The following is a 26,880-nucleotide window of genomic DNA, read 5'->3' on the forward strand; positions in this document are numbered from 1 at the left end:
TGCACAGGAAGAAGAGAATATTGCGCATATAAAAACATACCTACCATGAATTTAATTAGTATTTTAGACATATGCAAACAAGAAATTTTGGTTTATGCCATTATGAACGTACAGTACATATGATATGGTTTGATAAGCTCTTTAAGGTCAAGGTGAAAAGGTGTGAAACCTCATTCCACCAGGCAAACTGAGACAAAAGTGTAGCCATAGTGTTCTGACAAAAAATTGTTTTATGGTGATAAACAGAGACAAAATATTCATGGGAGAAACTTGCAACATTTTATTTACTGGTTCTAGCCATTCTCACCTACTGTCAGTATAAGAAATAAGGATGCTCTGAGAGGAAAGAGACAGTCTAGTTGGAGAAATGTTTTTCACAGCTTCCTTTCATGCTGAAATATCAAATCACTTTTGACTTTCATCAGTAAAAGCATTCTCCCTCCAGACAATACAAAAGACGCTGTTGCTACTTCTTGAACTTTTGAATAGACCCTTAGACGCATTTTAGAAATCAAGGATTCTCCATGTGTATACTAATATTTCAGATTATTATAAGCAAAATAATTCGTTTAGATTGTGGTTTACTTTTGAAGAAAATAATAAGCAACAGACAGTGATTATTGCTATCTTCTAGTTACCTATTAGTAGAATACTTGATCCACAATAGCAGTCAAGAATGTTTAACACAACTGAAACTTCTCCTGCACCATATAAAGCCCAAATTTTCTCATAGACACAGTAGTTTCAGCTCAAGCTTATCTGTGAATGTCCACTTAATGTGAAATATTTTAAAATTCTCCCTCAAGATATAGCGTATACAACGTTATTTCAAGTCTAATATAGAGCCATGAATTTAATTCCAACAGTTGAATGCTGTTGTAGTAAGAAGTTTTAGGAACATATGAATGAAAATTATTCCATGTTTTGAGAAACTTTAAGAATGTGTAGATTTCACTTAAAAATGCAAAACCCCCTATCTTCACAAGAGCAAGAAATTGTAACCGATTTTGATTCACTCATTCAATTTCATTCATTTCAAAGAGCAATCAAAAAAATCAGGAAAAGGAAAATATCGGGGTTTTTTTTTTTTGCATTTGTGCTGTTTCATGCTATATAGCAAGAGGTTTTATAGCAAAATTTTTGTCTCCTTTTAATTTAATACTCGATGACCCAGTAAGCAAAGCAATAAAAGTAATATTCCAGAGCAGGGAATATACAAATAATACACCTCACACTGTAGCAGAAGTAACTAAACACATTTGCTGGTACGCATTCTTCTCAAAAAATGGTCTTGGAATAATCATAAAACATCTGATGGACGAAGCAGAGTTTTTTTTTTTTCTTTAACAGCTTAAAATACTCAGGAACTGGTGAGTGAGTAGTATGCACTACCAGAAGATGGTAAGAGGCCTCAATGTGAGGCAGCAGCTTATGCACACAGAACAACCCGCGGAACCAGGGTGACTGTCGCCTGCTGGGACGAGCCTCCCTGAGGGAGCCTGTTTGTGCAGGCTGCCAGCGCCAGCTGGCGTCACCCCCACTTCATCCCACCTCTGGCTCGCCTGCGTCTTTAGCTCTGTACAAATGGCACGAAGGCAGTTGTCTCGTTCCTTGAAGATCGCTAACTCAGCTGGGACTGTGGCACAGAGACCAGCATTTGTCTTTTAACGCATCTGTGACACTCAAGTGAATAGAAAGCAAATTTGTCTCTTAATAAAGCTTGAGTACAGCATACACAATATTATAGCAACCAACTGGAATAAGGCCCACAAGAAAAGTAAACGTTGCCTGCTTCTGGTTTGCAAACTGTACAGCTGTAAGATATTATGTTTACAGTACTTAAGAAATCATGTGAGAAGTTGCAAGGAAGTGGTTTGCACGAAGCAACCGCTGCCCAGCAGAAAGCGTTAAAAGAATATTTGCTTTGGATGGAATTTCAAGCAATATACCAGTCTTCCTTTATTTTCTTCAGGTTGTTAGAAGACAAAAAAACCTTCTGACCCTGGCACCCACTACTACTATCAGTACTAGAGTTCTAGCCCATGGTTTAGAATAGTCTCAATTGTGCTACTGCTACTCACACTGAAACTCAAAAATACACTAGTACAAGCCTATGTTATACGCCACCTCTTTTTGACAATTTCTCAGTTAACCTTTGAAGAGCTCTACACATTTCTGTACCTCTCTTGTTATGTCATTACCTGTATCAGCGATCTGGCATCATCCACTCTGTCTGCACTGACATACTGAAGGAAAAGATCTGTGACAGGTCTGTAAATTCCAAACTGACTGGCCAGTCGTTCTGCCATCGCACCAACTGCAAAATGATGGGTACATAAGGAAAATCTTTGATTGAAAAGCCACTTTGTAAACTTCACAGGCATGATTTATGCTGACTGAGCAGGTTTTACATGTAATAGCTCTCTCATAACACCTCTGTCTAGTCAGAATATTTAAATATCATTGCAATTAACTTACATTTTTCCAAAGCTGGTTCTAATCCATCCTCAGACACCTTTCTTAACAAATAGGAAATATTTTTGACAGCTTGATCAGGATTCTGTGCACCAGAGATAAGCAGAGGCTCAATGTATTCCACCGCAGCATCAAGGTCATTGCTAGGAAAAGAGATTGAACTGGCTTAGTTTCGGAACTCAAGATTTCTAAACCTAAAGAAGCAATTATATTGAAGTTTTTGTTTTCTACATTAAGGTTATATTTCCCAGGAATTGGTTAAGTACCTATGACTTTATTCAGATATTGTAAAAGTGAAACCATTTATGACAGAATCGATAAATTAACCCATAAATAATTTATTTTTTTTATAACCTTTGACCTGTAACAAAGCTTAAGTAGTTTTGACACACTTTTTTCCTCATTAAGAAAGAAGAGTTCAGCTAGCTGCTTTAGGAAAATCTAGAAGGCAAAATCAGAACATTAAGGGAAGGTACCTGAATAATTAATACATGCAACTAAAGTATTTTTTTAATGCTATACAATTAATTATTTACCTGATTTTTCCCATGCCTGCCTTTTTGGATGCAAAAGACAATACTAAATGTCTTTTGGTCAGTACCTTTGTCTTAACATTTTTAATCTTACGGCTTAAGTATAGCAAATGCTAATAAAACAATGCAGGAAGTATTCAGCAAAGTGCAAGCTCTACTTCTAGCATTCTAAAAAGTTCAAATGACAACATCTCTTATCGGTCCTCTCTAAAAACTAATTTAATTGAAAAAGAAATCGGACCATGATGAATGCTTTTAGGTGAAGCAGAAACGCAGCGTATTCGAAAGCTATGAAAAATGCTTTGAAAACTATATCAGAAACATGAATCTACCAATAAATGAACAGGTATTAAAAATACCTGTTAGAATCTGTTTTATCATAGTTCTCAAGGTACAGCTTGCAAGATATATAAGAATATATAAGGTGTATTTTATTTATGCTGCTGCTAAGTCTTTTCATGCATCCAACCTAGTTTCAGCATGGAAAAAGTTGATGCTGCTTAACCTGTGCCAGCATACTGCATTATTAATTCTCGTCACCCTATCTACATTTTAAGAACGTAGCATTACTTTGCAAAACTTTTATGACATGGAAATATAGGAAAATATGCAGCTTATGAGACAAATCTTGCAATGTCTCTCCTGCTTGGAGTGCTTAACTTAGGCAAAAGTCAATGCACTAGAACTGTGTGCCAAGGACCACTCAGATCTAAGTGTTAGACAGATTGTTTTTCAGTGGCTGAAAACACAGTGAGCTCACTACTGGAACTGGCCTGCATGGTCCTCCTTCAATTCAAGTCCTCTTGCTGTTCCAAACACTTCAGTGACTATTCTCTCTGGCCTGGCATGCCTGAGGCGATCAGGTATCTGTTACGTATTACACAGTTCTCTACAGCTTTCCTGCCAAGTTAGACACAGGAGCTCTACCTGATGAAACTGGTTTGAAATAAAGTAACAGAATATGTAAGATTCCTGAAGACTGGATCCTGCAAAGCATATCTGAGAAGTCCATGGTATGCCCTTTCTCCCAGAAGTACTTCCCCCATGCAGTTTTATACAAAGGATAAACTAGCGCAGCACAAAGGTATCAACTACAATGAAAATGCTAGGCAGAACGTGATGGTTGAATCAAAGGACACTCCAAGGGTGGGGATAATTATCATGATTGAAACTGTGGCCTAAAACAGCATAGCAACCGATTGTTTTATAATTCTGACCAAAAAAACCCAAAACCCAAAAAACTGCTCCACACACATAATATCTGTTTTTCACATTTTGAGGATAAACACAATAATATTTTGTCATTTCAACTACTGGAACTGGTAGCAGAATTTTGTTTCCAAGTAAGTATTATACATACGGGTATACGCATTATATGTATGGGTGCTAACTTCCAAGATTTTTTACATGTATATTGATGAAGTAATTCAATTTTACATTCAGATTTCATAGGGCTTTTGATCTAACACCAAGGAGAACAGTTTACATGAGGTGTAATACATTAGAATAAAAGTATCAAAGCTAAATTACACCACCAGAGAAGACCTTATGCTCTCCCCAACACTTTATAACTATCCCTGCACATCATTAAATGATTTTCAACCCCAAATGTGTTTGGGAAACGATACCAGAACAGAACTGAACAGCACACTGCACAACTCGACCAGAATTTTAACATCTAGGTCACTGTACGAATGGAAACAGAATGAAATGGATAACGCAAGTGATTTCCCACCGCTCTGCATAAAAGAATTACATATGCCAGTCCTAGAAATACTTACTTCTTAGTATGAGCCAAAGCAATAGCATTAGCTATTAGTGAGGCAGATACACCAATTGATTTTGTGATGTCTTCCAGCATGTTTTTAAGTGCTTGCAGGTTCTTCAGGTCCCCTTTTTCTGCCAGAGCATGAGTGAGCGCAACAACTGCTGGTCTAGTAGGCAACAAGCCACTGTCAAGCATTCCTTTTAAAACAGCCACGGCATCTACCAATGGCAAAGAAATAAGGGAAAAGGAAATCAGATTTTAGTTCAGAAGGCAACCATGCTGCTGGTATCATTAACCCTACCCTTTTAAAAACACATAGAGAAAACAATTCTCTTGCTGAGCTTAAACCCCAAAACTGCTAGTGAATTATAACTTGAATATATACACACAAATAAAAAATTTCAATAGTAATTCAGGTTAAAAAGCTTTAATATTTGCTCAATAAAAAGTATTAAGAGAACTTTAACATTTACTTGATTTATTTTAGTATCCAGCTCAAGGAAAGTAGCTGTGTCATAAATGACCTCCCTTTTGACCTTGAAGTCACAACCTTTTCAGCTTGTTTTTTCTACAAACTATAACCAGTTTTCTTTACTAAAAACCAAAAATGTTGCATATTTAAGAATAAATATAGTTTAAAAATGCAATTCAATATTAAAACTGCTGAAGTCTAGTATTCAGATTTGCCTTTTTAAGTGTAAACCAAAACTTTGTTTACTGACATTTAATTTTTAAATAAATGCATGGGACAAGTCTTCATATGAAAACAAAAAAACCCTCAAAACTGGACAATTACCTCAAGAACTCCTAAAATGACAGCAATTACCTATGTTAAAAACACACAAATCTCCAGCCCGTCTGCCACAAATTCCCTAAACCCACCGCAGATGCAGTCGCCCTCCTTTCCCTAACCAGAATTCTTGTCAATTTACATTATACATGAGCAAACACACACAGAAAGACATGCCCCTCTGGTAAAAATCTCTTACTCCTTACCAGCACAGGCAGGATTATTCACAGATAATAATTATAATACCAATTGATAACACATCTAACATAATATACACCCACTTGAACTCCACAGCATTAACATTCCGATTCAATATATGCGAGTACTGCAGAAACCAAATATTACCTTTTACAAGAAAGGAAGAAAAAACATCCTGTATGCCTAACCTTCCTTCACAGCAAATTTTATTTTATTTTATTTTTAGGGGGAAAAAAAGGAGCAATACATCAGGGGCAAGATTCATAGAATTTAAAAAGCAAACTTAAAACATATGCTAGGTTCAAATTTTCTCCTGACTGTAAGCGTGGCCCTCCCTTTAGCATGGCGCATGACCAGCCTTCTCAACAAGGACAGAGAAAGATCTGGAAGTTGCATGGGTGCAGCACTACTGAAAGAGATCACGTACTAGTAGCGTATTAGACAATTCTGCTGGTACCTTTTTATTTTCTTATGCAAAAGCACTCATTATTACTAATCTGAATTAATAATTTAATCCCTTGATTCTTCAGTGCTTAAAAGCAGGTAACTATGCACTTGTGAAAACCCACTGCTTATCTTTGAAAAGGCTTTCCCATAAACTCTGCAAATCCCACACTGTGAAACTCAAGTTCTGACTCAAGATAACCTGGGTTTTACCAAGTTCTTGCTGGAAGATATTAGAGCTCTTACGAGTATACTTCAGGACCTACAGGAAAACCTTTAGCTATACTACATTACACAGAAAAGAATGATGGTGAACTATATGAGGAAGTGATAAAGTCAGCAAGTTTTACACAAGTGAAAGCCATCACAGGATGCAGGTCAAATGGAGCTCACCACCAAAACACTGCAGAAAAACTGCGCCCAAAAATTTTTTGGGTAATCTATGAGCCTCAGAAAATGACAAGTGTAGTTGAAATACTTAGTAGCTTGGCTTCAAGGCTTCATTTACAAAAAGAGAAGCAGTATCTTTCAAATTAAAACAGAAACAAGGATCAAGCCTGACTATTCAATTAAAACACCAAAGGAAAGTAAAGCCAGTTCAACGCACAAGATAAAGGAAAAAGTAATTTTGCAAACCAAGGTAATTCCACAGACTTTTTGAGAAACTTTGTCTTGTGCAAAAAGAAGCATTTTTAAAGTACAGCAAGGGAGAGGGTTGATGTGGCAGAGAATTTAGTATGCTAGCCAAAAGGCAATCATGTAGTTAGCGCAAGAGATTGACAGAATACAGAAACGTCAGTGATGTTCTGAAGAAGGGAAGATTTTTGGTGTGTAATATTTGGGAAGAACTGGCAAAACTTCATGACACGCTGGACAAGAAAAAGCAGAAAATTCATTAGAAGAAAATCAGACAGGAATGTCAGGTGAAGGACTTGAAAGCTGCAAAAACTTTAGTCTTGCCAAGAGCAAGAGAAGCAATTGCATTCACTGCAAATACTTCAGTCGATGACACCTGGCAATGACGTCAGACTGGAGACCGAATGGGGACGGAATTTGAAAGAAAACAAGTTTATAAGCTACAGGAAAGGGTACAAGTGAGAAGATGCATCTAAATGCTCATCTTGGAGTATTTTAATGTAGCTGATGTTACATGGGTAGGGGCTACTACAGCTATGCATAATGAAATGAACTAAAATTAACTGATGGCAGAATCAAAAAGGGATTTTCTGGCACGCCTTCTGGTATGAAAGTAAAACCCAGTTCAGTGTAACACATCTCCTTCGTAGGTAGCTGCTTTAACGCTTAAAGGTACTGATGAAAGTACGTATCAACACTGTACTTACACTTGCGCAGGGATAAAAGACACAGCACTGCATGTAAAACTATGCGCTTGCAGAGTTTTCCTCTCTTGCAAGACTGCTGCAGAACAACTTAATAAGTAAAATGTAATGCTGTGGAGCTGAACTCTAGGCTGCAAAACAACCAATGCTGAGAAGTAAAATAACACAACTACAAACTTTATCCACCATCTTGTTGGGTACCCTTACATACTCTTCAGCCACCATTTGCTTTTCTATCATCGTTGTTACATTAAAAAGAAAACCAAACTGAATATTTTGTTACTGTTGGTATTGAGAACTATTAAAAAGTATTTGATTAAGTTTTTAAATCAATATTATAATCATTTAGCGCACAATCACGCACATTTAACAGTCAATTTAACTCATCTGGTATCTCACACAACCACCACAATATGCAAGAAACAACTGCTGGGAATTGTTTCAGATGCTCTAAAGTATGTTAATTTCCAAAGCAAAATGACTTGTGCTGTGAATTTTAACGCACTTGAAAGCCTGTACTTTCTCTCGTTCTGGAGCACAAATTTTGCATGTCTGAAGAGCTGTGATTCATCTTAAGAAAACCCATCTTGTGTTAAATGGAATGGAAACTGGACTAAGTGGTCAAATGACAAGTACATTCATATTCAAGCTGTATTATAAATGCATGTACAGTAATTTACGTCTCTCAGCTACCACAAAAGGCTCTTGATAAGCAGGTAATTTGCTAAATGGACTCCTTTATCCAAGTATTCGAAGGGCGTTACAAGAAAAATCTGCAGAGGCATTAATGTGACGTAAAGGTCAAGCATTGTGACATACCTTTCAAATAATCCCGCCTAACTTGCGATATGATGAGGAGGCTGCTGGCAGCACTGTTCAGTGTGAAGCCCTTGATGTGGGTCTCAGCACTAAAAGAAGCAGACATTTAGAAAGGAATTACTGACATGCTTCTGATACGATAATAAATGGTTGAGCACCAAGGTGAAATTATAAAAACTACTGTTCGTATGTTAAAAATATTGCTGCAAAATATCGACCTGGAGACAGCTTTTGTGTTATCCTGTCAATGGTTATAGAAGGATAATTTTTTTTTGCATTCTGACAGATGACAAAGTTGGAAGTGAGCAACAAAAGAAACAAAGTACAAGATTTTTTTTAAACAATCGGTTCAGATTCTTGAATGCTGACATATTAGATGACTAAAATAACTGCATGCCCTGCATTGTTCTGTTGTATCCTAAGCTGGATACTTTTTCTTCTTTTTTCAATAGTAACCATAATTATAAAATGTAAAACTATTCTTTCAGCAATAAAAATGAAACATTTATTTTCAGCACTGTATATTTTAAACATAAACTAAAGCATATTATGAACTAACACCATATCATTTGGTTGATTAATTTTCAAATTTCTGTCATCTAGATGTATACAGGTTTTAAAGAGAACATACTACATTTGCTGCCTTAGCCACGTTAAAATTGTATTTCGCTTATCAATTCTTTATCTCCTGTAATACAAAACTTCGTGTATCTATAGCAAAGAGAATCTTTAATAACACTGCTAAAGCTTTTTCTAACGCTCTGGAAATTAGTCAAGAGAGACTAACCAGCAATCACGTTGATCTTACACTACAAAATGTTCCCGCTCCTAAATGACATATAGCCACATTTTTAATATATAAGGATAACTTTACAAATGTTCATTTCTAGATTACAAAATCTCTACACAGAAAAGGGGGGCATTGCCATTTACCATATCAGCAATCAAGATAAACCTCACTGATCATCTTGTGGCAAACAACTGAGCAGCCTACCTACTTGAACTTAGAGGCTGAGCGGATTGGGAGGTAAGCAGGGTCATTGCTAAATTATTCTCCCCAATCCCAAGAAAATCCTTCACATCACATACAATATGACTATCCTCTCAGTCACTTTCAGCCTCCCAGGCTCACAAATGCAGTCACTGGACTCGGGATTTTCTTACTCTCCCAACCAATCCTCTTAATCCCTGCCTAAGCACCCACTGCTCAGTTCCGCCTTTTTTTTTTTTCCTCCCCGCTTTGTCCCATCTGTCAAAGCCCTTAAGTCAACAATTCATGCATGAGACTGTAAATTACATATAACAAAGGATTTACTTTCTCCAATCTTCCAATCTTTAGTGTGATTAAATAGATGTTAGCTACTATTACAGAACTAATCCATCATTCCAATACTCCTAAATTTCTATTTAAAACTTCTTGGACTAAATGCAGTAAATATTCTTCAAGACAGTGCCAGAAAGCAAAAGCAACTAGACTTGGGTTGACCAACGGATCACTAACCTGGGTTGATTTGGTTTGGTTTTTTTTTTCCAAATGCAGAGTGCATTTTCCTTCTACCGCATCACTTTTCCGTGGAAGTTTCCCAGGGAAAACAGTTTTAAAATTATCTTTTAAAATAAAAAGATTACTTATTTTGTTGCCTATGCTAATGCTCATAGGAAGGCTCTCTAAATATTATTTAAATTTCAAATTTGGCTTCAAGCAGAGTAAAAAGCAAAAGATGTTAGCTTATATAAACGAAGGTAGCTTTCCTGTATTTTATGAAAATATTAGGAGTTGCACAAGTTTCAGGCCACTGCACACATTTAGGCTTTGCAGGAATAATCTCTTTGTAATATGAGGTTGGAAAAATTGTCAAGCATGCAGAAATGTGTGCAAAACACGCAGATTTGCTATTCCTCAACCATGGGTACACACACAACCGCTTTCTCTATTTCAGTGAATAATTTAAAACTTACAGACATTTGAAAATGCTTAATGTAAGCATCATTTTGTTACAAGAAAAAAGATACACAGATAAACACCGTGAACACTGCCAATATGAAGCATTTTCTGTCTTGATGCAACAGTGAGCTGTTACAGGCTGCTTAGAATGTCATTATTTGGCATTTCTATGCTACAAGATGGAGTATGAGAGTTCTGAAAAGCACAGGGGTTATTACGATGGTTGTCTTTGACCAGTGACCAAGAACAAAATCTCTTATTAAATCCGATTTTCTTTTTTTCCTAAATATCTCGAGGTGCAGAGGCTTAGTCGTTTAAAACGCATCTCCAACTTTTTTAGCCTTTAAAATTTTTTGTTAATTTTTCCCTGCATTTTCAATTTACATTCTAAAACAACTATCTAAAGTGGGAATTCTGAATGATCGTAATACTGGGAGCAAGCCACCACTTTTTTTCTGCTGTTCCAATCTGCAAATTACTGCTGATAACATGTAATACTTTGTGCATCTTCCTTACAAGTGTGTTTGAGTTGCAGAGCAGGGAAACAGTCAATGCATGTACAAATCTTCAGTAGAAAATTTCAAACTTCTTCCCTGAAGAATCTTTGAATAAAACTTTTGATACATGAATATTTTCTGTGACTGTTTAACAAACTACCTAAATTTCATCAACTTTCTTTGTACTTCTAAAACATCTCTTTTCCATCTTCTACTTACAAAGATTCATCAGTTACTTACATTTCAGGGAGCTTAATTTGATAAACTGTTTTAGTTTTTCCTTGATATAAGCCATAAATCCAGCAACCACTAACATTCCTTATCATGAAGCCCAGTTACTGAGATCTATTTGAAAAAACATCATTTGTTCTTCTGAATGCAGAACTCAAATACCTTTTCAATGAAAGACATTTCTTCAGTCTAAACACTTTTAAAGAAAACATGAAAACGATAAGCATCACCTTACACTACACACTGTTCCTGAACGTCAAAAACTGAAGATCATTAGATTTTTACAGTGCCCTATGCATCATGTGAGTTACCTACAGGCACTTTCAAATTCACTGTATTCAGTCAGAGAACAAACTTGACGACAACCACTGTTCTTGTTTTAGCTGAAGAAACCGAAAGACTTTAAATTTAAACTTAAATTTTTGTTCTTCTTACCTCTACATTGATGAGTAGTAACATTTTTACATTGAAGCCTATAATCTGACCAGAACACAGATTACAAGCAATAATTAAAGCAAGTGGTGTACCATACAACTTGCTAAAGGTTAATTCGATTCTGGTGATTCTAATAACGCGTGACAGCAGGTTGGATTTATTTCAGAAGTGTAAGAGTTGGATCTAAGGTTTATGGTCGTCTCCTAGCCACTGGCATCGCAGTCAAATGTACCATTTTGCATTTGGCAGGCAGGCAGCTGCCGGGGAGTGTGGGTAGGGTAGGACAGCAGCAGGGACGGGCACTGAGGGGAAGGCTCACAGGCAGTGAAGTGAAGGAATCTTGTCTGTTTGGATATTGCTCTAAAGAGGAAGAGGCAGACTGCCAGAAGGGCAGACTTTCAGTTCTGATGCCAAGTACATTCGCTGAGATTGTTAGTTGAAATGAGTTATTAGCCACACATACTGTCACTCTAGTACCTTTTTTATACATGGCTTATCGCCCTATGAAACACTGCTGTATTTTTTACCATAACTCCTAATTATCAGTCATGACCTGTTTTCCCATTGAAAGATAAGGACTGACTTGAAAATGATCCAGAAATTTAAACACTCCCCTCCCTGCCGCCCCCCAACAGTTAAAATCCCCCAAACACAGAAAAGCCTTACATGCGTTTCACTTCGATGGCTTCTTCAAGACAATTCTGTGTTAACAATGCTTTTATAAGGGTGTCGTAAGAACGATAGTGAAACCCATCCTTTCCTTGCATTTTCAGGAAAATATCATAGGCCTCTAAAAAAAAAAAAAGCCAAAACAAATTGTTATATTGCAATGATGTTGATCATAGAAAGAAATCACGTGCTGATTGAAAAGGTCCATCTTAAATCTATTTATCCTCTGCTTACATCTTTGAGCCCAAAGCTGTTGGTCACAGCTTGTTCAAAACTGCTTGTATACAACAATCAATTGACACATACCATCACAGAACAAAAAGTTTGCTACTGCTCTTTTTCTATATGCGGCTGTCGCTTAAATACCAACGCAGCTGGTTAGAAGGGGAAGACTCAGGATTTTTAAAGCAACACCTAATTCTGGGGTATATAGTTACAGTGTCTGGTGCATGATCACAACAGCGTTTAACAAATAATATAGGAGGTGATTCCAATATGGGGAGATCAAATTATTTGGCTACGACAAGATTTATACAAAACATACAATTTACAAATATACAGATATTTAACAAGTAAACTACGCTGCATTTGTTTGACTGATTAACAGTTTTATTTCATGCATTCACAATAACTGTCAGTGTATGAAAAGATGTTACCAAAAAGGGGAAAAAATGATAAGCACACTTTTCAGTCATTTATTTTTCTGAAACAAGATTATGCAGCTATAAACATGAAGCTAAGACTGCCATCCAGGCTGTAACATAAGCTAGAAAGCTGTGTTAAGAACCACAAATGATCTTTTCCATCTCAACTGTGATTAAATGTTTCATTTAATGAAAGTCAAAAAATAATCCATTTGCTAATTCAAATCACAGCCACAATAACCTTTAAAACTTTTTAGAAATAGTTGTACTATCACTACAAATTTCACAGCTTAAGTGTTAAGTTGTTTTCTTGTACTTTGAAAGTAAAGATGAAGACAACTCATTTGAATCTTACTGTCACAAGAAGCGTTACACCAATAGCACTTATTACAGCATGCTGCAGAATTTTAAGATGGCTTTCCCCCAAACCAAAACTTTTGGTGTGACTTTTGGTTTGAATCTTAAACTTCTTCAACCAAAGAGTATACATAAAAAACCTCCTGAAATGTAGGCAAAAAAATGACTACGCATAAAAATTTACAAGACAAACTCTTACACTCAGTTAAAAATTAGAATTAACATTGCCATCCATAACCTACTTTGGAAGCTTGGAGCTACATTAAAAAAAAAAATATATACATGAACAGACATAAAGGATAAGGATATCACAGTAAAAATTAAATCCACTTCTGTGTATGCGAGTTTCATGTATACAAGACAGACAGAGACATCAGAGAGATGGAGAAAGACTATGACTGACGTCTGACATTACAATAGGGATTGCAGTGTGAACCAAAAGACCAACGAAACGAAAGGTCTTGAAATCCTCCACCACATTTACTTACAGGTCTGAGGTTAAAGCTTGGCCTGTTGCAATGTGGTGAACTCTCTTGCCTGCTCAGATGCTGAACACTGGCATTCATAGAGTGTTCACACTTAAATTCAGTGAGAAAGACATTTTTCCCTTTGACTTTCCTGAAATCTGAGGTACCAGTAAACTAGCAATCACATTCAGCAAGAAAAAATCCCCTTTCACTGGTATAATCTATTACAAGTGGTAACTAATTATTTACAAAAACACAGTTGAGTGGCAATAGGTTTGCTCTTTCTGCTTGTCAAACTCTTGTTTAAATTATATTTTTTAAAGCCAAAAAATCCTTATCCTTGGAGACTCCTACAAAAGCTCTGCTGTCTTTAGACTAAATCAGGATTTCCCCCCGTATTTGAATATTGCTTTCCATTGGTTGGGTACCAAAATGGACCTTGCCACCAGCGGACATGTCAAGCATACGTGACCATCAATGATCATAGTCCACAAAATATAAGATTTATCTCTACAAGGAAATATATTTAAATCTTTTGCATAATGACTAGTTCAATGAAGAACTAAAGATCTTCGTATCAGTTTTGTTTTCCTGTTCTAGGATGTTTTATTGTGTATGTCAGTCCTGACCTCAGAATGATTATTCAGGTTATTTTCTTAACTTTATTTTGCATCAGTGCAAGTAGCACGTTTGAAATATTCCTAAATGAGTCTCAAACTGAGACATATGCCTGATCATGTATTATCAGCTTATTACTTCTTCAGATGGCATCTAAAATTACTCAAGTATATTAGCATTCAAAAGATAAAGTTCTTGGTTTCAAAATCATATTGTGTTATACTAGCTATTTCAAGTAGAAAGATTTGTTTGAAAAGTGACAACTTGCCAAGAAAGTCTCAGTTCTCAAGACAGTCAAATTTGTTTCAGCAATTGCAACTGTTTGGGATATGTGTAACGTGATCCCCTAGAGTCAGGTTCTCACGCTGACGAATCAAGATAGAAATGAAAATATGACTTTGCATAAATCAAGCACTTCAGAGAATAGATTTTCAAAGCACCTCCATGTCAGAGCTGATAAGTTCATGAAATTAGTTACATAACTAGATTAAGTTAATATTTTTCCTATCAAAAAGCTGATGTTGGTAAAAAGTTATATTCTGCCCTATTACATTCACGTCAAAATTACATTATGCTGTTATATAAAGTGACAATTTTGTCTTAAAAAAAACCCACTATAAAAACCTAAAAGAACTAATTCCCAACAAGAGAGGAACCGTTTACCAACATTTCCCTTTTCCCCCTTAACTCCCAGTAGCTCTAGACCACCCCCTCTAAAATACAAGATTATGCAGGAATAATTTACTGATAAATTCAATATCAAATATCATCACAGACTGTTAACAGTTACATTTTATATTTTTGTTTTAAAGTTGTCTCCCTGCAAGGTTCAAGGCATATTTAATTTCCTCCTGCTCTCCACTTGATAGCGCGTATGAAATCAAAGGCACAGGACACTTCTTTAGGAATAACATTATAAAATGTATTCCATTAATTTTGCCTGGTTTTCAGTGAAAAACATTTCTGCATTTCCCATATTTTCTTTTGATCCCCGAAATTTACCAGCATGAAAAATTTCCTGAAAACATTAAAATTAATGTCTGCCATAATATGCACGACTCTTAAATTTGCAACATAACAGAAGATTGCACTCCCTATATACAGAATACCCAGACTCCAGATTTCTAATCAGTGCTTCTGTGAATGAATAACTCTATAGGGTCATCTCACTAACAACGGAAGTTAACTGTAAATGACTGACAGATTCTTCTTTTAAAAACTCAAAGCTTAAAACTTTGTGTGTTCAACCTGTTAAATATACTGATAACACTCAGAAAAAAATAACTTGTATTTATAAATCTTCCTCACTCAACAAAATTAATTTTTTAAACCTATTTAATTCTACATTTTTATCTGCTTTCAAAAATCTCTGAACAATTTCTTTCAATAGTTAATTGCCTTCCCATAAACATGTCCCAGCTATTTCACTTGATATTATTCTTTCTTCTCACTACACTTCTCATGTCTCACACCATAAAACTTGCAACCAAACAGCTAGATTTTCTGGGAACCATAAAAATGGTATTTTTAGCATCAATCCTGTACATAAATTTAGTTTCTGGTGTTTAATGGCTACATTTGAAAGTCTAGAACATGATGTTAACCCAACAGGATAAAGTGAACTACAGACCAGCAGTACTTCAGTAATTCTAAAACTGTCAACTTCACCATAGACTGGCTTTCAGACATGCGTTTAAAAGTCAGCATTTCTGATTACATTTTAAATATTTTAGCATATCTTTCTCATATCAGCTTATGAAGCAGAATATAGGCAGGTAACACTGTCATGTACCTTTCCTAACATACTACTAAACCAACAAAAAGCAGCAGCAAGCATCAGTTGCTCTGCAGTTAATCAAAATCTTAAAATTAATGCTGAAGGGGTAAAGAAAGCAGTGTTTTCAGTTTACCTTTTGCATTGTTTTTCTTGCAAAGCATCCTTATTTTTCTTTCTTCCACACTAGAAGCACTTAAACTACTGGTATCTTCATATCTAACCTTTAAAACAAATAAACTTATTTAAGTTACTATAATGCTATCTGTTAACATTTTTCAATGGAAATAAATGTATTCAAAAGTATTATTAGCTAGGAAAGATAAACTCCAATTACCTTAGGTACCTCAAACGGAACAACCTGACCATTTTTCTCAAGTATATCAGCCAGTAGGATTAATGTTTTTTCACGAGGAACAACATTTTCTTCTTGAATTTTAGTCCAAACAGCTTCAGCCTTTCCCCAGTCACCGTTGTTCTCTGAAACAAGAGCCATATCTTCAGATAAAAGCACATTTAGAGTATATATAAATATCTAAAGTGATTCAAAAGAGGTATCTTTAGAAAATAATTCATCAATTAATCATGTACTTCTGCTTCATATGATCATCAACTTGAAAAGTTCTAAACTCCTTTTAATATCACAGAGGACACCAGAAGATGCAAACAGGAAAAAAAAAAAAGGATCATATGAATTTTCAAATGAATGAGAATTCAACTCAAAAATATTGCAGAAGTTCCTCCTAGCTCTTAAGTTCTAATATTCTTGATTGTTAGCTGTAAAAATAATTACAAACATTTATAAATTATGACAAAACACAAACACTCTAAGGTACCACTTTTAACTTGTATTCTGAACAACTTGAAATTAAAACCTCTGGTGATGTAGCTACTGAGTTAGAGCACCTACATCCAAGAAGTTGACCACTTTCAAGTCAAAGAAGTGTTCTAGGCTCTTGTTTTGCCAAGAGAAAATAAATGGCTAACAAATTCACAGAATAATTCAACTGCTTTCAACAAGAATAGCAATTATATATGTACCACTGTACAAAACCACAACCAAATAGAAAGCTGAACTTTGTGAAAGAAAACCGTTAATTACTATTTAACTACATAGAGCAGGTGGTTTGCAATGTCTCCTATCATAAGTCATCAGAACAGCATCGATTTCTGGTTGTAGGTCCTACTCACAGCTACCTAACCCTAACATCTGCTAGCTGTAAATCTGTTTGTTCCACGGTTTAATTCAGAATCCCAGAAATGAAGAGACGCAAGGTAAGAAGGCAGGGTCAGAAGGCAGATGATGGAATGAACTGTTCACAGGGCAATATCTCAGCCTGCAACAGCAGCTGTTCAGCTCTTCTTCCACTGTTCAGTTAAGGAACTTCAGCACTTCTGTAGACTCTACTGGACCAAGTCATAACACAAGGAGAGGCTGGAGCAATCACCTGGAAGCACTTGGATATTCTCTAGAACTGTTACAAAGTTGGCATTTCAAAGCAGTATATACTGATTTGCAAACAGTATTGCAATGTAATACTGAGCATTACAGTGCAATGTTCTCTTCTTTACAGGGCCAGCATCAGTTTAGCAAAACACGTGGATGTGTTAACTATGCTGGTTCAAGATCCAAGCCCACTTTCAACAAGGTTCTGGCATCACTTCAGCTTTTTAGAAAGAGGCAGCAAACTTGCTGACTACCATAAGTCAAATAAAATGATTGGTTTTATTGACTAAATACTGCATATAACATTTTAATGCAGACTATTATGGCAGCTAACAGAGCAGGACAGAGAATGTCTTAACACTTTTTTGTGTTTATCCCTGTGTTTGACACTCATGAGGCCACATCTAGAGTACTGTGTCCAGTTTTGGGCTCCACAACTATAAAAGATGCTGGCAACCGGAGCAAGCTCAGCCAATCGAGACAGACACGAGGCCAGTGCAGATGAAGAGAGGAAGTCAAAGATGATGAGTTTTGGGCAGCCTGGAGAAATGCTGGCTAACAGGGGATCTAATCGCAGTCTTTAATTACCTGACAGTTACAGAGAAGAGCGAGTCAGTCTCTCCTTGGAAGTGTCAGCAAAGGACAAAAGGTGATGGTTAAAAGTTGCAGGAATGGAATATCTGAGGATGATCAAACCCTGGAACAGGTTGCCCAGGGAGGTTGTTTGATTTCCAGCACTGGAGGCACTCAAAACTTTACTAGACAAGGCCATGATATGATCTAACTTTGAAGCTGTCCTAGCTCTGGGAAAGGGCGACGCCTGAAACTCCTGAGGCTCTCTCCAGTATAAATTATTGATTCTACAAAACCAAATGTGTTGTTTTCAACATTTGTGATCACAGCTTGGATTAGAAGGTAGATTCTTTTTTAATATGGTTAAAAAAGATCTGAAGTTATGGCTTAGTTGCACAGCGACAACTCTCTACTGTGTTTGTGCATGGGGCAGCTTTGATAGATAATCTACAATGGTTGAAAGCAGGAATGCGCATGGTTTTTGTCTTTTATGGTGACAGAAACCCACAAACGTTTTCCACTTCTTTGAATAGATGGAATTGGTTTTGTCTTTTGAAAGAAGACTGAAGATTTTGCATGACAGAACTGGATAAATTGTATCTTCTTGGATCCTCTTGCTAACAGGCACTGTCAGACTTAGTCACTGCCAGAGGTGAACAGGATGAGTGGAGAAACAGGAAGACTCCCTCCCCGTTGAGACAAGATTGCTTTTCAGGCCTGCTTGATTTTTGATGATGAAACAGTAAGTGCAAAGCCAGAATTGGGCAACACTACAGTTCAGTTTTGAAGCTTTCTGAGGCTGTTCAGGAAATGGAAAGCAACAGAGTTCTCAAGGGGTCTTTGGTAATTTTTTTTTTGTGTGTGGAAGTACTCATCTCTTCTGCCTGTGATAAGTGCAATGCGGAAGAAGCCCCTTTTATTACCATATGAAAAGAAAAAGAGCGTTCAAATAGTATTTTATTTAGCATTAAAACATCACTAGTTCTAGTCAACCAATAATATACATGAGGAACAGCCTAAAATTACTTCAAGATCTAATGCAAGTTTTCCCTTGCTCAAATATATCAAATTGCTGTAATGGCTCATTAATATATATACACTTTAACAAAGTACATAGCAATCCCTGTAATGCTTTTTTTAATGTCCCAATTTATTATTTAGTGCTCTATATCCAATCTTAACACAAAATGTTTTTCCAAGACTTTAAAATAACTGGAACTAAAGTTTCCAGAATTTTTATTATGTATAATGCAGTATGATACACTGAATAACAAAACCAACAAAGACTGAAAAATACAGAAAAGAAGAAATGAAAAACACTATGCATACAACATACGCTAAGTCTGTAGCATAGAAATGAACTTCCAATTTTAAAAACTGTTCCATTCCTGTAAATGATGCAAAAGTTAGGTTGTGGCTGGTGAAGAATTGATAGATTTTTAAAAAAATGCAACTTTCAGAACCATATCCAATTACAGGAGACTCCAGATCTTCAACAGTTACAAAGATATAACAAATGAGCAGTTTTTCTTCTTTAAGCATACTAAAACCAAAACCAGAGTAAACTTTCAAATTAGGATACAAGATGTGGATTGGAAGACTTGTACTGTATCAGTTCTATGTAAGTGTTGAGGTCTGCAGGTAAAAAACCTGTACTCCCTCCCCGGCAAGATGCCTCAGAAATGGTATCCAGGCTAACTGCATATCAGGATAAAACTCCTCTCCAAATAAGGGTTATGTCCTACCTCCAATCACAAAGGGAAACAGATTACAACATGAAAAAGATCACAAGCTCACTTACCACACAACTGAAGCAGGTAGTAGTACATCTCATCTCTATCACATTCAAATAGATTTTGAGTTAATTCTACCAAGTGTTCCAAAGTCTCCATCTTTAAAAAGAAAGAACAACCGAGTTTTACCTCCGCCGAACAATTATTTTTCTATATATGTGCACTTACATGCTGTGTGCATTCAGCTAAAATAATGTTTCTGTTTAAGTATAGACCAGCATTTACACAGAGCATTAAGTTCACCTCATCAGCCTGTCACACGTCCTTTCACAAACATAAAAATCAAGCAATGAAATATTTCAAAACAGTTTTTCTTGGAATATAATACCAGTTACATAGAAGACATCATACGAGCCACATACCTGATTGCTTGATATACACTTTTTTGCAAACCACTGCAACCTTCCAGAGTGTGCCCTCAAGCCAGGAGTCTGTAAAATATTTCCACAAGAAGAGACACATTACTTAGAACATATTACATAGAACATTCTAAGGAAAAGGAAACATATACATGTACTTGTAACAAAAGCTCATAGCTTTTGTTTGTTTTTTGAAATGTGAACGAGATTACAAGCTCACAAATAATCAAGTTACACTGAAATTATGAGACTTAAAAATTGCAGTCACTTTATTCAAGACATCTTCCTTTTTGGTTGAACACTGCCGAGAGAGTTGATACCCTTGGTAATCATTTTTGTTACTCACGGTAAAGAATTACACCAAATGTTTCCAAACTTTCTTCATGTTCATATTCGACACCCACTGCAATGTCTTAGCAACTAGAAAACCATGCCTGTCAACCACACCACCACCATTTGGTACCCCTTATCTGCTAACATTAGCCATTTTATTACGACTATTAGTACCTAAAAACAATAGTGTGTTTAAGTATAAAACACTAGTGTGTTTAGATATTGACTTCTCTTGCTCAGTAAAAAACCAGGAATTTATAGAGCAGTAACTGTTACAATTGCGATATGCTGCCAATGCAGATGCCAGATATACTGTATGTAAAGGCAATTCCTGTTCCAGAACAGAGCAAAGGCTTACTCTTAAGTGTGTGTACCTGGAGGAACTGATGTATAACAGTTAACATGCCATAGTTCTGTTCTTAATTTTCCCAGGTTTGATGAGCCTTTGTTTATTCATTCCTTTGTTGTTTCAAGCGGACTACAGATACAGAATACACATCTTCAAAAACATTTCAGTCTACTGAAACTACTAGACCACCACATAGCACCTTCTCAGCACCACAGGCAATAATCAAAATATCTGTTTGATCACTTAAATAAATTCTTAAACAAACATAGGAAAATTCAAAGTTCTTAAAAGAAACGTTACGGGTATGCCAGTACTTATGTCTGATGTATCTAAAAATACGATACAAAAAACCTGCGTGCAAAGCATCCATTATTTTCACCTCTTACCCTTCTCTCCCACCGAGTACTTGAATTTACTTTGCTTATACTCTCCTGTTTTAGCACAAGGATCATTTACAGACAGGACTCTGCTTTCATTTCAGGTGTTCAGATTCACATTACTACAGCTCAAAAGTGATTCTGAGGAAGTGTCTGTTCATCCCTACAGAGAAACGTGTGTTTTGACTCTTGAAGGCTTCTAGCTGTTAATATTATATGTCTCTACTGTTAAAACGTGAAGGGCAACTTCCAAAATTTAAACCCCACTCTGCATAAAAAAGGTAGTTTGAACAAAAAGCTGTGAGAAGTATTGAGCCTCAGTTCCAAAACAGTGGAAGCAATTACCACTGTAAAAGTCAATTTACCTTCTGTGTTTTTAACACAGATAATTTCCTTTTCCTGTATTCTCCAAGTGCAGAATTATTAGCATTACATCTTTCTGAAATAATTGATCATACACCAGAAAACCAGCACACAAAACTTCAGTCAAAGCCATTAAAATTTGCTAAACTTATAGGAAACAGTGTTCTGCAGAGTAAATGTTAGGCCATATAATCCTTCCAATCACTCAAACCATTTTATGCAATCATTGTAAGGTTTTTAAAAAACAGGATGTTAACCTCACAGTTCTTCAACATGGAGCATCTTCTCCATGTACTTAATTGTACTGTAAAAACTCTCTCAAACCAAGAGATTACAGAAAAATAGTGGCTTCTCAAGTATGCAGAAGTGGTACATATAAACACAGTTTTGCTTTCCAGGTTACTTGCTTTTTTCCCAATTATTTTTTTTTTTCCCCCCCACAATTATTTATGTTTACAGGTACCTGTTCAGTGCTTTTTTAAGAGCCACCCAGCAGTTTCACATAAAATATGCTGAAAACTAAGTCAAGAATTAACATCTTACACAACAGGCTCTTGAAAATGAAAAAGAAAAAAAAAAGTATGTTGCCTGCATTTGTAGCTAATCCTCTTTAGGACATGGTAAAATTCAAATGCTGAATTCACTTACAACTTCCAATATCATTGCTGATCCGAATGCCAATGAACTCAACAGCTCCAAAGCTACAAACTTTTTATAGTAAATCCTTTCCTGTTCAGAAATGATTGATGTGTCTGTCACTACAAGGACAGCTGAGTTATACAACAGATATCCTTGTGTTTCATTTTGAAATTGAGAAGTGTTTTCACATACTGCAGGTCTCAATCATCAAAAGAACATCTAGGTCAGATTAACTAAATCTCCAGGGCTTGCCTGATAGTCCATATTTGTAGCTTATCCCTTACCATCTTAGGGAATTTTAAACATTGCATTTAGCAGGAGGCAGACTTTCTACAATACAGCAGACTAAAATACAGAATAAAAAAAAAATTAAGTAAAAACCTGTTACTCTAATTACTCTTCCCAAATTCCCATTTACTGTTTTGATTTTGCTTGTTTCAACGGACTGAAAAAAAAACAACCCAACCCAAAACTATTATTGAGTCTTAGTGTTTTATTTTGTTGTGTTTTTTAAAATTTGTTAAGACATTCACTGCTTTAAAGAATGAAACAACTATTGAGAGTCTCAAATAATTCATACAGCATATAAACTAAACATAAAGGTTTTCTGGCTTTTATGTTCTCTCGGAATACAAAACAGTTGTACTGTACCAAACCAAAGGTTCATCTAGCTTGTTATCCTCTCCCTAACAGTGCCTATAGGAGAATATAAGATGACAGAAAACCCAGCAATACTTCCCCATCAGTGCTCTTTTACTCTCCAACTACTTGAGGTTCAGTGGGTCACACTGCTTCAAGCATGTGATTTCTCTTCCATGAGCTTTTCTGGTTGTCCCTGGAACTCCGTAAGTTTTATCATTCATAAGATCTTTTTGCAAAGGGTTGCCTGAACTACCGTCTGCAGAAAACAAACAAAATACCATTACTTTTTGTTTGTTTTCAGTCTAACTTCTACTACCTCCATTTGGAGCCCCTGGGTTTTGTATTGGAAGACAATGCACTATTGATTTATCTTTATCCTCTCAATTTCATATTAATTTAATGAGTGATGTATATATAATAATTCCCTGTTTCACTGTTTCTTCTCCAGACTAAGCAGAACTCACCTTAGTCATACCTCCTCTGGAAACCATTCCATACTTTTGATCACATTTGTTACTATCTTTGAGGGCCAACATACAACCCTACACCAATTTACTCATGCATTCACACACAGAAAGGAAAACTAACCAGAAAATGTACTACAGCTTCAGAAGAACTCTTGCCAAGCAGCACTCAAAAATCATGTGAGTGCAACAATCCTAACACACTGAAAGCATTTGATTTGTTCTCCTCCTTCCTACAACCAATCACTTCAGACAGGTGATTGAAGGGGTCTAATCACCAGGAAAATCTTTTCTGTATGAACATTTTTGGTTGAGCTAATTTATACCTATTACAGCTGAAAGAAAACAGATTGTCTGGGCAAATACTGACCTGTCAGAGAGGAATCCATTCGATGTTTTTCCAGATTTTTAGATAATGATAGAAATATTAAAGTGTTGTTTACAATAGTGTTCTGTAATTGTTACAGCTAACAGACCAATACTATTTTTTTACTTCAAAAAAAAAAAAAGTTAAGTAATTTACAGAACACATATCGAAAATATTATTTACTTCTCTCTACTTGCCTAAAGCAACCTTTTTCTCTTAAAACACAGAACTTGCTTACAGAGAAAAAACACAAAAAACAACACACAGACCAGAAACCCTGTGATATCGTTCAAAGAGAGGACTTTCAGAAAAATAAGAGTTTAAAGTGTCCCAAAACAGTACCACTTTTGCTACAGCTGGTTTAAGATGCATAATTATTTAAAAGCCAGCAGAATTATTTTTCATTTAGCATATACATGACATGAGATAGATTACTCTTTTGTTTTAACCTTCCAACACTGCACTTCCCCAAACTATTACTGTGCACTGGCTGGCGAAATAATTGTTACATATTCTGGACAACTTATTCTAGCCTTTCACGGTATTAGAATTTCACCAATTCTAATCATTCGAGTTTAATTCTGCCCTCGTTAAGTGGGCTCGTTAAACACTTAACCTCGTTAAGTGTTTTCTTCTAAATACTTACATTTTCTTCCCCAAATTCAATCTTTTCTTAGGGAAACAGTTTCTTAGGGAAACAGTCCTACTATAATTACCAATCTGAACATATTGGAAAGAAACAGCCAAATTTTGTTAGCGCCATCCATGCTCCACTTTCTGATGGTATTTTTTGGACAGGTAGATCCATTCGTTCCTCTCTTTGCAGCTGAAAAAGCCAGTAATAATAAGAGACAGCTAATGCTGCTAAAGGAAGAAGAATGTTTCATGATGAGTTACATCAACAGCCATAACAGACTTATGCTACCAGTACCAGAACCAGTTACTGAGATTTAGGTGCCAAAGCAATGTCTTGCAAGAAAATGCCTTACTTCTCCAAAGAGACAGCCTTGAACAGACAGCTATAAGAACTGATGTATGTCATTTCTAACAACGCGCTCCAACATAAGCATCAGTGAAAACAGAACATTTGATGGGAAGTTCTTAAAGACAGATTTTTCCCTGATTCCACAAAAACGTCTATGAAAATCTCACAAATTCCATGCAGCTTCAATGAAGCCTGGGATATTTTTGCATGGCAGCTTACTTGAACAAAGTTTTTTACAACATGAACACTGTTTGCTATGCTCTTATCTTCCCCTATGTTAAAACTTTTGGCAGACATCCTCACTTCTACTACGCAGTAGGTGTGCTGTTGAATCAGAAAGTTACAAGAATAGGCAGATATAAAGTTTTTGTACCTTACACAGCCCTCTAAGTCTAGTTGATAGATGAGATGGGTAAAATTATCTTACACCTCTCTTTTGTCTCTTATTAAATACCCTTTTATCTTCAAATAGCAATGCATGAGTTTAAAAAAATACTAAAACATTTATATTAATATTTTTTAAAATAATCTTAATTCTCTTCATATGTATGAAACAAGTATACCACTTTGCTGTATTTCTTACATTATAATGTTTATAGCATAATGTAAGTGAAGTACCATAGGGGGATATAAAGAAAATACTGAAGACTGCTTTGATTAATGGCTCTGAACATAACTTCTACACCATAGTACAGAAGTTTATAAAAGATGCGACATTAAAGACCGAGGGATCTAAAAATATTCTGTGCATCAAAAAGCATCTTTCCTGTTACAATCATATCAGCTATCTAACAAAACACATTACTCCTCTCTAGCTTAGCTTTCCTTTAGGTCATTGTACCACCAGGATAACACTAGAGCTACACCTGCATATGGCAGGCAACAGAAGGAATCTTTTATTTACAAGTTCATTTTCCACCTTGAAAGAAGTTTAGCTCTTGTGGATTTCAGAAACGGTTTCTTTGCTCACAGCATGGAAAGATATCCTCATCCACTTCAGTCTTTCTGAAAAAAAAGAAAACCTTGCAAACTGCTCAGAACTATGATGGGATTTCTCTAAAAAAAAGATTTTTTGCCTTTGTTCTTTGTAAGCAATTTTGCCCTGAAATAAATATGACTAAACCCAACCCAACCCTCATAATAGTGATTTCTTGAATGATAAGCTCATCTAAAACGTCCCAACACTTGCACAAGTTTTTGGGCAAGGGATAACTCCATGAACGCTTGAATACAATTAAATCTGTACCTTCAATTTGACTACTTTTTGTGTTTGGTAGTGAGGGCGAGTACTCTAATGCAGCACCAGAGTTTTGAAAATTATGAGTTGCACCACTGCAAGTTTTGCCCTCAAAATCTGCTAAATTGTGGTGTATTTGGTATTTTATTCGCACTATACAATATTTAATGAACGACATAAATGGACATGTCTAGATATTTATCCTCCCTAACTCTCCTGTTGGGAGCGATTACAATTCAAGTTTCTGCCTATCCTACAATCACCCAAGGCAGCAACTAGCCTACTTCTACTAGGTTAATTTTTAAATAAAAAGCAGCAGTAGTTCATAATAAGAAAATGCAAAGCTTATAGTCTCCACTGGGAAAGCTTTTACTATTAGGGTGGTTTTGGTTTTTTTCCTGAAGTATGCATTTGCCTCAAAGCTTCTGTCAGTTCACTGACTTTACCAACATGATTAGTATCTGTTGATTAAACACTCATGATTTTACTTATTTCACTTGAAACAGGAATGTAATGCTGCTTTATGTTAGGCAGATAATGAGAAAAATATAAGGAAACTTGATTATTTTCCTAAAATAAAACAATAATAGGAAAGAGCTTTACAACTTTATCATTACTCACGACAAGGGAGACTGATGTATATTTAAGTACTACTGGAATATCCTACATTTACCAGTAAGATTTCCAAGAGAAATAATGCAATAAAATAACATTATAAAAAAAAAAAACCATTGTAAGAGAACTTCCCAACACTAATCATGCTGGAAGAAAAGGTAACATCAAAAATACAAAAAGTCCTCAAGGATGCTCTGGACTCAAAACAGAGCAAAAGTTTGCTCTTTGCATTGTAATGTGGGTTTATGTTGTATGATGAATGAAAAAAACATTATGAAACTCACTAGTATCCTCCCTCTAACACAAAGTCCCTGGAGCTAAGGAAGGATGTGC

The 26,880-nt window shown here is 35.9% G+C and overlaps 1 protein-coding gene across 1 annotated transcript in view; it reads right to left on the reverse strand.

Moving 5' to 3' along the window:
* The window catches only part of LRPPRC (leucine rich pentatricopeptide repeat containing), a 92,317-nt gene that overhangs the window by 8,054 nt on the left and 57,383 nt on the right, over window positions 1–26,880 (reverse strand). Inside the window, exons 26-34 of the mRNA XM_063328598.1 lie at window positions 20,180–20,248; window positions 19,826–19,916; window positions 16,342–16,484; window positions 16,141–16,228; window positions 12,142–12,265; window positions 8,368–8,456; window positions 4,790–4,994; window positions 2,479–2,618; window positions 2,202–2,317 (exon numbers count right to left, since the gene is read on the reverse strand). Of these exons, the coding sequence (XP_063184668.1) occupies window positions 2,202–2,317; window positions 2,479–2,618; window positions 4,790–4,994; window positions 8,368–8,456; window positions 12,142–12,265; window positions 16,141–16,228; window positions 16,342–16,484; window positions 19,826–19,916; window positions 20,180–20,248 (1,065 nt within the window). The remainder of the gene's footprint in view (window positions 1–2,201; window positions 2,318–2,478; window positions 2,619–4,789; window positions 4,995–8,367; window positions 8,457–12,141; window positions 12,266–16,140; window positions 16,229–16,341; window positions 16,485–19,825; window positions 19,917–20,179; window positions 20,249–26,880) is intronic.

The sequence above is a fragment of the Chroicocephalus ridibundus genome, chromosome 3 (genome assembly GCF_963924245.1).
Source record: "Chroicocephalus ridibundus chromosome 3, bChrRid1.1, whole genome shotgun sequence".
In the NCBI taxonomy this organism is placed as follows: Eukaryota; Metazoa; Chordata; class Aves; order Charadriiformes; family Laridae; genus Chroicocephalus; species Chroicocephalus ridibundus.